At 36.9% G+C, this 12,608-nt stretch overlaps 1 protein-coding gene across 1 annotated transcript in view; it reads right to left on the bottom strand.

The window, feature by feature from the left end:
• The window catches only part of LOC138965932 (uncharacterized), a 53,604-nt gene that overhangs the window by 29,397 nt on the left and 11,599 nt on the right, over positions 1–12,608 (bottom strand). The window contains exons 5-7 of the mRNA XM_070338013.1: positions 10,170–10,299; positions 9,432–9,524; positions 8,511–8,728 (exon numbers count right to left, since the gene is read on the bottom strand). Of these exons, the coding sequence (XP_070194114.1) occupies positions 8,511–8,728; positions 9,432–9,524; positions 10,170–10,299 (441 nt within the window). The remainder of the gene's footprint in view (positions 1–8,510; positions 8,729–9,431; positions 9,525–10,169; positions 10,300–12,608) is intronic.

The following is a 12,608-nucleotide window of genomic DNA, read 5'->3' as shown; positions in this document are numbered from 1 at the left end:
AAACTTTTGCTCAAGCTAAGACAAATACCTTGTCGCATGCATTAATAGTGTCCTTTTTTTCGTGACTTTTTTTTATCACATTGAATTCTGGAAACTAGAGTGCAGAAGATTTGTACTAAACGTGGACATTATTTTAAATGAGTAAAAAAATAACAATAATGATAATAATAATAATAATAATAATAATAATAATAATAATAATAATAATAATAATAATAATAATAATTATAATAATAATTGTCAGTAAGTACTGGTGTCACATGACTGATGTGAACCAGTTGATTGGCTAATGGCGATGCGCCAAGAGTGTGCTAACTTTTCCACAGAGCGTATTCTTCCGCCCTTTGCCTAAGCGAGAGTGTACTCTCATCCTCAGAATTAATTAATGACATGTAGCTTATATTCTCCACAATACCAATGATTATGACCATACATTTCCTGCTTCTCAATTAAAGCAGAAGTGGGCTTTTTTCTGACAGATTGCATGTGCCTGTGCCACAGATCTAAAAAAAGAACCCGCTGTGTCTAATTTTTCAGTTTCGACTTGCGAAGATTCCTCTCATAATTATGCCATGTTAGTGGCATGTAGCTTATTATCCACATTACCAAATGATGAGTTACTAGAGTATACAATTCCCAGCAGCTAACAGAAAACACAAGTATTATTCGATAACGTAGCAGCTAGAATAGCACGTAGCAGACTACACTGAAATACGACTGCATCTGTTCAGTAAATGAATGTTTTCCGAATTATTATTGCAAGGCAAAAACAATCGGAATCGAAAACGTGTAGGGTTTATAACGTTCTTACCATATATAAGACTTATTACCAGCCTGCCTCATGCGTGCAGACTCAGTGCAACGTGACGAGCAATTTTTGTTTTTGAAATGAGACTCAGTGCAGTGGTTCAATTGCCATAGCTTAGCAGACGACATAAATCCCGCTCAGCAAATTAACATGTTGGCCAAATGTGAACGATAAAACGATGGGGATATAATACGTGTAGGGTTCAGAGCATTCTTACCGTTCATATTTAGTACCAGACTCCCCGATGAGTGAAGATACCACACGAGAAACATGCCACATTTGTTTTGAAAATGTGCTTACCGTCGACCTTGGCAAGGGGCAACACTCTGCACAGTCAATCTGTCGAAGCTCGATGAAGGTTTCGAATCGCAAATAACTAAGAGCAGAGTCCTTTCTCCGAGTTTAAATGAGGTCTCTATGAAAGATCATCACTTTTTAGCTTAACGCTACACAGGAATTTACCAACAGAAATTAAAAACAAGAGTTTGCGTCTGACGAAAGCACGACACACTTGAGACAGCCCACACAAAAGTAGATCTGACACAAACCTGACCACACAGTTACGCCTATCCAAATGCGCGTTGCAAAATGTGCGTTTTGAATCTTCTTTTTTCTCTGGCGGTACTCTGACAATATCGTTATTGAAACAATCCCAGTGCACTAAGGGATTTATAGAGCAAATCTCGAAAATAATTATTGAACTCAGCGCTATGCGCTTCGTTCAATAATGAATTTTCTCGATTTGCTCTAAAAATCCCTTAGTGCACTGGGATGTCTCAATAACTTAAATAATAATAATAATTATTATAGTATTACTAATTGTCAGTTAGTGCTGGTGTCACATGACTGACGTGAAACAGTTGATTGGCTAATGGCAATGCGTTATAACGCACTGATAGCGCACTCTTGGAGTACACAAATAGTTATATCGACACGTAGTGCAAATGAAACGTAGTGATTACGGGAGACACCCTAAAGCGCGAAGGTTTAAAACCGCAACTAACTCAGCGCACAGTCTTTTCTCTCAGTTAAAATGATATATGCACGAAAATACTGCACAAAGCTACACTATAATTTAACAAAAGAAATGAAAATAAGGTAAGAGTTTTGTCTGCAAGTCAGAAGCATGGCAATGACAGGACACAGAAAAATTAGATCTAATTCGGCCTGTCCACAAAGTTATCCAAACATGCGTAGAAACTTTTGCCTTATCAAACTTTTTTCTCTTCCATTACCGACAATATCAATATTGCAACTGCCACTATGCACTAAGCGATGTACAGAGTAAAATAGTATTGAAAATAATTATTGAACTCAGCACTAAGCGCTTCGTTCAATAATTCATTTTCTGGCATTGCTCTATAAGTCTCTGAGTGCACTGTAATGTTTCAATTACTTAGATAATTATAATAACAAGAATAATATCAATCATAATAGTCAACATCATAATCATAAAACCCAATAATTTCAAATGTCCTGAGATATTCTTTATATCAATTCCAAAAGAGATAAATCTCATTTGAATAGTTATAAAAATAGAATCGCCGTGCTAATCCAATTAGGGATACTCAAAAGATAAAACTCAGTCGAATATGATATTCTTTATTGACTGTCGTCCCTTTCCTTCTTTCTGTATCATACTACTTTGTATGAACTTATCGTGCACTATTTTGTATTTTAAGAGTATGCCAATTAGATGAATATTACTAAATCTATACAGGCACAAGTCTATCATCTAACAAGTAGTCGTCTACCATTGATTCCGTCGACGCGTGGTCATTCAGATATATAAATATGGTACTTGCTCTCTGCGTCTGTCCTATATGTTGTGGTTTGTGTAATCTACATTCTGCCGACCTTGACTGTTCGAGTTTCCATTTCACTTCAAGATCAAGGAACTGCAGTTTAAAAGAATTTGCCTACAAGTAATTCCTTCCGATATGCGAAATGTGGAAGCTTCTTTGGTGCGACGACGTCCTATGCTCGGTTTATCATGTAAAGAGAAGCTCGCGGTGTCAGCAAATACAATGAGGAGCGATGACTACTTGTTAGGTAAAACCCTTGTGGTACAGGGTCATTCTTTTTCATTTCCTAAGTTAAGCATCCCAAGAGGGGTACAAGAAAATGGTTGGCGATGTTCATGTTTGCTACGAATGATACCAATATTTTCAAACTACCAGCAGTACTATATAGTCTCATATGTTGAAATATCTTATTAACCTTTTTAAAACAATATATCAATAGATTTGTTCCTATGTTATTCATAACTGTTCATTTCAGTTTAATATTCAGTTGCACAAAGTCAATATCTTGCTGGCAGAGACTTCGCTGCATCATCTAATGTTTGACTTTTCATTAAAAAAAAGAAGAATTGTTTGCAACTTAAAACACTATTCTGACGGATAATGCAAAGTAAGGACATTATTGACAAATAAAAAAGTAAAAATATTAATAACTAACATGAAACCAGTAACACTTAACGCATATATCATTGTTCGAAGAACATAAAGACATCCTCAAACATTCTTTAAAACCGGTGTAACTGAAACTCCAAAACTCTAAGAGGAAACGTTAATTCCCCCATTATATGCAAACACTTTCAAGCATGCAGATGTTTTTTCTAATAAACAATCAAAGTTTAAGGGCAGTTAACTTAAGTGTAAGTTGTAAAGCAAGAACCGTTCCTTCATTTCTTTTTTACTCCACAACATATACACACTTGCAATGGAACTAGAGGCAGACAATCATTCTTGTTTTGTTTCTAGTTTTTAGCACAATACTGACAAGTTAACGATACAGGGAGGACTATACTGTCTTAATAAAGCAACACTAAAAGTAAGCAGACAAGCACAACAGCAGGAACAACTTGCAATTTACACCAGGGCAGTACACTCGAATCTATTGCATAACAAAAGCAGCACCTACAACTGACGGTTTTCAACTCACATGCAACTCTACAAAAAAATCAACAACAACAACAACAACAACAACTCTATTTCATGTGTCATGTGGTAATACATTGACAGTATCAGTTGTACAGGGACAGAATGCACACTGCCTGATTTCTAATGCTGCCGTGCATCTTCAGGTGATTTTAAATTTGTATTTCATTCATTGAGGTTTGCATTATTACCTAGAACACGTTATTAACTGTACTAATATTGTATGTTATTATATGAAGTCTTATATCGCGCGCGTATCTCCAGACTCGGACTCAAGGCGCAGGGATCTATTTATGCCGTGTGAGATGGAATTTTTTACACAATACATCACGCATTCACATCGACCAGCAGATCACAGCCATTTCGGCGCATATCCTACTTTTCACGGCCTATTATTCCAAGTCACACGGGTAATTTGGTGGACATTTTTTTTTTATCTATGCCTATACAATTTTGCCAGGAAAGACCCTTTTGTCAATCGTGGGATATTTAACGTGCACACCCCAATGTAGTGTACACGAATGGACCTCGGTTTTTCGTCTCATCCGAAAGACTAGCACTTGAACCCACCACCTAGGTTAGGAAAGGGAGGAGAAAATTGCTAACGCCCTGACCCAGGGTCGAACTCGCAACCTCTCGCTTCCGAGCGCAAGTGCGTTACCACTCGGCCACCCGTATGTATCTATCAACATAGTATAAAATCAAAGAATATAAAGAAAAGTGTGCAGGAATGACCCAAAAAGGGAGAAAAAAAGCAGTGACTTCTTCATAAGCAAAAGAAAGCAGATTTGTAAAAAGGTGCAAAAGAAAAACAGAAGTTATAAAATGAAAAGAATTAAGTTAAAAGTGCACTTTAGTGTCAACTGTCTACCGTGTGAATGCAGTCAATGAATTAAGCAATCTACTTAAAACAATCACTACTGTTACCAGATGTAATGAATGGTGTTGTGTCATTTTTGCTTGGCCCTAACTGAATACTTTTGCAAAGATCTTATGTGCCACATAATTATACTCATTCATACGTTTAGCGGCAAGCATTCCACCACCTATATAACATTTCTTAAGTTCTTGATGTGGAGATTTTAAGTCTCTGTTGTGAGGTCAAATGTTTATGTGTTTTTTGTCTGTGATTTTGGCTCATGAATCAGGTATAGATGTTTAGTTCACATGCTTTCAAAGTGTAACTAAAGAAAAATACAAAACTGTTGGTGTAGGTGGCTAAATGTAGTACTATACAATATAAATTGTTCCCATAGCACCAACAACACAATAACAATTGACATGCCTTTGACCAGCATCGTCCAGGTCAAATAGTAAAGTGATTGTTAAATTGAATGCGCATGAGATGAGCACTATAATATGCGCACGGTAAAAAATGAGAAGAAATTGCGCGTAAGCCACAGTCCATGATATATTAATCATTACAAGAACAAGAGCGAGGTTAGAATACAGATATATACATGTACATTTACATAGCAGCAGGACAAAGAACGATATATCAAACAGTGATATGATAGAAAAGCAAAACATGGCAATAGAGACTAGTCTGATCACAAGTTAATAAACTCATGTTTGACTGGCATCATGAAACTGTGCATCTGTGGATTAGTATTCCCATTATTGTATCCAAAGTTACTACTATTCATTACTTTATGTTTGGTATGTATTTTGTTGTAAACTCAAGCTTGCTTCTAACTGGAGATATTACATAAAGGGGGTGCACTTTAGATGGGTAAAGTAATAACAGTTCAGTAAATGTCAACAACATGTTTATATAATAAAGTTATGCAAACGTGAACACATACCACATACATATTATGTGTAAAGTAAAGTTGAAACTTTAACAAGCAATTCAAAGCAGAAGTTAAATTTGAAATAAGCAGTGCAGGCCAACATGCTTGACTATTTATTTGTTAAATGGCATGAGACAGTTAACCAATATCTTCAAGAACACAATTTTGAGTATGTGGAAGCCAAGCAAAATCAAAAGTTTTGCAAAGGTTTTTGTATTTGTAAGATTTTAGTTTCGACATTTTTATAATTTTTTGCCTAAATTCAAATAATGGATTTAGTGTGAATTTGTTCCCCTAGTAGATATTAGAATATATGCCCATATATTCTGGAGTAATATAACTTTTAAAGGAAACCACAGATTGTTTTTTCCTAGGATTTGATTCTGTCTACATGACCTAGTATAGATCGGAATGACATTTAGTTCGCAATTTTTTTTTCAGTTCCTGGTAAAGAATTTGCGTTGCAAGTGCACAGTTACATAAGCCATGAAGAAATCCATCAAAAGAGTAACGGTAAAAGATGAGCAATATTACCCGTCTTAATTTACTTCGGACTGACAGCTGTGGGTTGGAATCAAAATACACATCGTTACAACCAAGCTGGACTTACCCTGTTCAACCAAATCACGTGGTTCAGTCACGTGACACTGTCTCATGAATGATGAGACAGTATCACAATACAACCTAGTAACATATTTCTAGAGAAGAAGAACGCAAACGAAATGAATGCAAACATAAAAATCAAAAGATGAAACTACAACTGTTTTTCAAATGATATTTGTTAACATAATCAAAACCAGAAAAGAGTTGAAACTGACTGTCTCGTCTTCAAAGAATAACAAGTCGCGTAAGGCGAAAATACAATATTTAGTCAAGTAGCTGTCGAACTCACAGAATGAAACTGAACGCAACGCAACGCAGCAAGACCGAATACTCGTAGCATCGTCACTCCACCGCCCGTGGCAAAGGCAGTGCACGTGGAATTGACAAGAAGAGCGGGGTATTCGTTGCGCTGAGAAGGATAGCACGCTTTTCTGTACCTCTCTTCGTTTTAACTTTCTGAGCGTGTTTTTAATCCAAACATATCATATCTATATATTTTTGGAATCAGGAACCGACAAGGAATAAGATGAAAGTGTTTTTAAATTGATTTCGAAAAAAAAATTTTGATAATAATTTTTATATATTTAATTTTCAGAGCTTGTTTTTAATCCGAATATAACATATTTATATGTTTTTGGAATCAGCAAATGATGGAGAATAAGATAAACGTAAATTTGGATCGTTTTATAAATTTTTATTTTTTTTTACAATTTTCAGATTTTTAATGACCAAAGTCATTAATTAATTTTTAAGCCACCAAGCTGAAATGCAATACCGAACCCCGGGCTTCGTCGAAGAGTACTTGACGAAAATTTCAACCAATTTGGTTGAAAAATGAGGGCGTGACAGTGCCGCCTCAACTTTCACGAAAAGCCGGATATGACGTCATCAAAGACATTTATCAAAAAAAAGAAAAAAACGTTCGGGGATTTCATACCCAGGAACTCTCATGTCAAATTTCATAAAGATCGGTCCAGTAGTTTAGTCTGAATCGCTCTACACACACACACACACAGACAGACAGACGCACATACACCACGACCCTCGTTTCGATTCCCCCTCGATGTTAAAATATTTAGTCAAAACTTGACTAAATATAAAAACGTAGGGCTATAAGGTTGTGAAAGGTAGCCTGGATAATGAAATGTGATTAATATTTCCAGAGGTACTATACTGCAGCCTAGAACGTCTCGGAACACTTTTCTCATGTGTTAAACATTCAAGATTTATCATATTCCTTGAAGATAATAAAGGCAAAGTCAAATAGAAGCAAATTAACAAAATAAGCGTAACAACTATTTTTTAAACAAAAGAATGAATTTAAACCAGGAAAGGAGGAAGACTCCTTTGTTTAAAAATGTACATCAAACTCTAGAAATTCTAGGCAAATCAAACTCCTGGAGTGGCTCATGTTCCTGTTGACTTAATTATGCACTAAAGATGATGACAGCGCAAAAACACTAAACAGAAAGTACAACAAACGAATTTAACTCAAACTAATGATCTTTGTTCGGTTTGAAGTAAGGCCTAATTGTGAATCTGACTCATTTCCTTTGACTGCAGTTTCAACGTTGATTCTGCGCACTCCAAAAGGTTTTACTTTTCAGAGAAATGAAAATCTGCATCTATCTGTGTTTTCAACAAAGAGGAATTGCACCCAAATATTCACATAAGTAGCAATACAGTTTCGAAAAACCGTTTGAAGGTTTAATTTGAATGGAGTTTGTATTCGCAGGAATAGCTCAGTACAGGTCAACACATTTTAAGGCAAAGAGCAGTTCTTTGGCACTATGGTGATTTTATGTAACTCGACTTTAAAAAAAAAGAGGGATTTTTATTACAATTAGCAATTTGACAAATAATGGAGTCACATTATACAAGACAAGTTAACATTCTTTTTTTCAATCACCATACTTTTACATTCATTACGTTCAGGTAGTCAGTTCAGTTAGCACCTGTTGGTAAATGACAGAAATAGTGCTCTGCAAATTGCCTAGGGTCATACGACATTCCCACAGTCAAATACAGTGCTTCTGGATGGTACTCCTCGAAGAAGGTGAAACAGGGGTGAGGGCAGTTGTGCAGCAACAGTGCAATGGGCAGTTTGATGAGTACAGATTAGCATTCATCATCTACCTAACCTAACCTTTATATCCAAAACCTACCACTCAGAACTACAATCAACAGACAGTCATTCCTGTGCTGGAGTCTCAGCTAGCTAGGCAATCGTGTGTGCGACACCTCACTCCTCATTTCTACAGCTACTGTTTACCCCTCAAGCAGAGTGAAATCCGTGACTTTCTCTCATTCCCCTACACACAGAAAAAACCCTCTCTCTAATGACTGAAAACAAGTGCAGCTTACCCCGTCATTGCTCTTGTTGTGAGCTGGGGGGTTTGGAGAGCGGCCTCTTCTTCTTGATCGTCTTCTCTCTGGACCCAGCCAGGTGGGTGTACTGCACAGTGCCAGGAAGTCGAATGACGTCATCCTGTTTTCCGGTTCCGTGACGGTTTCATTTCCGCTGTGGGGTGCTGAGTCCACGGACACGTCTGGATTAGGCAGAACCAGAGCTGGTGGAACCACTGTAGTGATGATGATAGTAATGATGATTTAAACCGCCCAAACAATGTGAGTTAGAATGGGAGAGAGAAATTCAAGTTTTACGCCTTCACGGCAAAGCCATAAGGGGCATGTTCCCGGGTTTTACACAAGTGTATGCGTGTTTAGGTGGTATCAGCCATCCGCACTGATGGTAGAATGACCGAGGTCTTTTACGTGCCACTGTGGTGACACGGTGGTGAGAGATGGATACCGTCTCTGGGTCTGCACATAAAGTTGACCCGTGTCCGTCCCGGCCCGGATTCGAACCTGCGACCTTACGATCACAAGTCCAGTGCTCTACGACCTGAGCTACCCGGGCCACCTAAGTTAGAATGGGAGATATGGTCTGTAGCTTAACTCAAGAAAAGAAGAAAACCAGTGGAGTGAAGAAGACGTTTGGTTACGGGTAAAGAAGCTAAATGAAACAGTCTTGGTTTCAAAAATAATCAAAATACGTCTATAACCGAATAACCATTTGTATACACGTCTCATATCACTCGATCATTAAGTCTCAAAGTTTTAGGTCCCTGTCTGTTTATGTGTCAAAGTAAAGATTAAACATGCATTCCAGCCCAAACAGTTATGACTCTGGTTGAATAAAACCCTCCAAAACAGCTAAAGATGATAGGATGTGTATCAATGCAAGAGATACATCACCAGGCTTACTTGAAGATTTTACTTTACTCTTCTTGTCATCTGCAGACTTAGCTCGCCGTGGTTTTGACTTGGGGTCCCGCCTCTCCATCAGTGTGGACGTGTGATCCACGTCAAACAGACCTGTGCATAAATATACAAAATAGGTCAAATTACACAATTATTACAGCAGTCACACAGGCCAACCAAAATTGATGATGTATACTGAATTAAATATGTCGCACAAACAAGTTTGTGTTTATTGTAACAAAACGGCTTCCATTTTTGCTGTTAAAACACATTTTCCGTTCACTCAGGGAAAGCACAGTTGCTCTTCATTTAGTAAAATCCCATTACGGGTTTTGATCAATGATTTTTCTCAAACCAAAAACAGAAATCAAAGAATGCAAAGCGTAGGGAATACATACATAAATACATGACTAAATGAAGGACTAGCTAGCCAGTGTGGTCAAATAATTAATTAATTGATACATAGATAAGTAAATCATTTTAAAAAGCTAATTATCTAAAACAAACGAATAAATCAAAACACAAAAATCAAACAAATAAAGACACAAATTAATATAAATACATAAATAGATCAATAGATAAAAATATCAATAGGGAAATAGATCAATAAGTAAACAGATCTAGGGAAATAGATCAATAGGTAAAAGAACAACGAAATACATACTGAACTAAAAAAGAAACCAATAAATGCATCAATGAATCAATCAACTAATCTTTTAAGAATTAATAAACTGAACAAAGCAGCACAAAAGCCGTTACCTTGCTCTTTTCGTTTGATGTCAAGCATCATGTTGTACATTGCAGACAGCTCGTCAGATTTTCCCTCACCAACTTTCTGTTCAACCTGGTCTTTTTTCAGCTCCAGTTTCTCTGACAACTCCACCATAGTCTGCAACAACGACCATACAACACGTTATGACACTGCACTTAAAATTCTGTCCATTAGCAAGTTTCTAAGCAAGCGGAGACAGGCTTTGGTGAAAAAAGCGAAGTCACAATTGACAATAAAAGACCAGAAGCACATCACATACAATCACAAGGTGATCACAAATCGTCAAGGCAAGGTTAGTTTATGGTTGTTAGTAAGTGACATGGAAAAAAAAAGTTTTTGATAATGCTGGTGTTTTAGATTAAAAGACAGAAATACATTAAGTGTTTAAGACTTAATTTAATCCTTTAATTTTTAACAACAATTTAAATTGTGTCTTTAAGTAGTGGCAACATTGCCAAAAAGGCTAAACTTTATTTTTTTTTCATCAGAGATAATATCATACATAACCTCGGTTTTGTTAATTTGTTTTGTAATCGTTAGTTTGAGTCGTTTGTGTTTGGAATCCTTTGCTTCAGCAGCATGCTTGAAGCAACAGCAAAATCATGGATACATAATTATGTAGAACAAGGTAATCTTCGCACGGTCGTGAAAATGTGCGTTTCACAAGGGCACAAACAGCGTTTCAACTGACAAACCAACATGGATATATCCTCCTTTTCACAGTCACACTATTCGATTCCTGCTTGATTGATAACACTTATATTTCCTTTCTTTTTAGATTTCTGCTTTTCCAATAAAACTGGATCAGGTGTGAAACAAGAACTACTGTTACAATCAACATTTACTCAGTCAACCCTTTGCCCATCTCCTAGCATGTGTCCAGAATCTCCTTGCTCATAAGATATTCAGATGAAATCATATGCATGAACAGCAATATTGAATTGGAAATAAGTTATTAATTTCAAGAACATAAACGAATATAGTAGCATGCATCTTGCACATCTGCCACGATTGATCAGCTGTTACCCTAACGTTTTGTAAGACTTAATAGTTGCAATACTACCTATAACTGCAAATCTTTCATTTGCGGAACAAAATTTAGGATAATTACATAACTCATACCAGCTAGTGTGCTTCTCCTGAACCATTTCACAACACTGCATACAGAACAAATCTACAGGTGATGCTGAGAGAACAAAATAAACTATAGCTAATTTATCTCAATTAAAACAGGTAGCTAGACAATGGCACAAAACAAACAGACACACGGACAAGGAAACCAAACACAACCATCAAACGTCATGCTTTGAGCTGGTCGTCAAGACTGTTACAACATCCTGGTTTCTTGTTGGACATTCCAAACCAGATTTTCGTTTTCAACACCAACACAGGGATGACAAAATGCACGTTCTCGAGGACACCAAACACACCACACATGGCGAAACATTCAAAGTGACGGAGCTGTTGCACTTGGTGTTTCAGAAATGAAGTATCAGCTGTAAGCGTCAGTAAAACAAAATTATGAATATAATAGCAACAGAAGGTCCGAATGAACAATTCGAGCACACAAACCAATGACAGGACTTGTGATCAGATAAACGAAGTAAAAAAAAAAAATGCAAAGAAATGGAAATACTTATCGCTCAAGAAGAAAAAAAGACACAATGAATAGAACAAAAAGATTTGAACAATTTGTCATAAAAATAAAATAATCAAAAATACAAAGAAATGCTCATATCATAAAAGAGCTGACATATTTTTGATTCCTCTCCAGTTTGTTTGTACTTGTTTGTCAGTTTGTTTGTCAGTGTGTCTGTCTGTCTGTCTGTTTCCCCTCCCTCCTAAGTGTCACCGTCCACGTTTGTCAACACGAAAATCAAAGTCAACAGAAATCAAGTTTAAAATCATATCCCAAGCACATCAGTTGCAATCAACAGCTTTAACCTAGAAGCATTCAGGCAGAACAATGCACCTCCCCAGGACACCAATGCATTCAAGAAACGAAATTAAAAAAATTCCAAATCATTAGCTACAAGAATTGAGAAAAGAACAAGTCGTTCAAGTATTGCATTCGCAGAGTGGTGTTGACGACCGGAGAACTAGAACACGTTCGTGATTGGCCGGGAGGTTTTGCAAGCTGGCCCAAAAAGGAGGAAAATATATAGGACAGAGTTACAGTTGGGTTTCAACTTTCAAAAAAGAATCTGAGAGTGACGCTGACTGACACCAAGGGAGAGGATTCTGAATGATGTGGTAGTCGAGAGTTAAGGATTACCTCTTCGTCTGTACTACACACTGAATCCTGCAGGTTCTGTTTCGGTGGCGCAACACGGCACACACACAGAGGGTACGGTGGACAAATGGAAAGACACAATCAAAGAAAAGAAATGGTAGTATGAACAGTTTCACCAACATATTCACATTCA

This window comes from Littorina saxatilis, linkage group LG5, assembly GCF_037325665.1.
Source record: "Littorina saxatilis isolate snail1 linkage group LG5, US_GU_Lsax_2.0, whole genome shotgun sequence".
Lineage (NCBI taxonomy): Eukaryota > Metazoa > Mollusca > Gastropoda > Littorinimorpha > Littorinidae > Littorina > Littorina saxatilis.
This window is presented reverse-complemented; position numbering and strand designations above follow the sequence as displayed.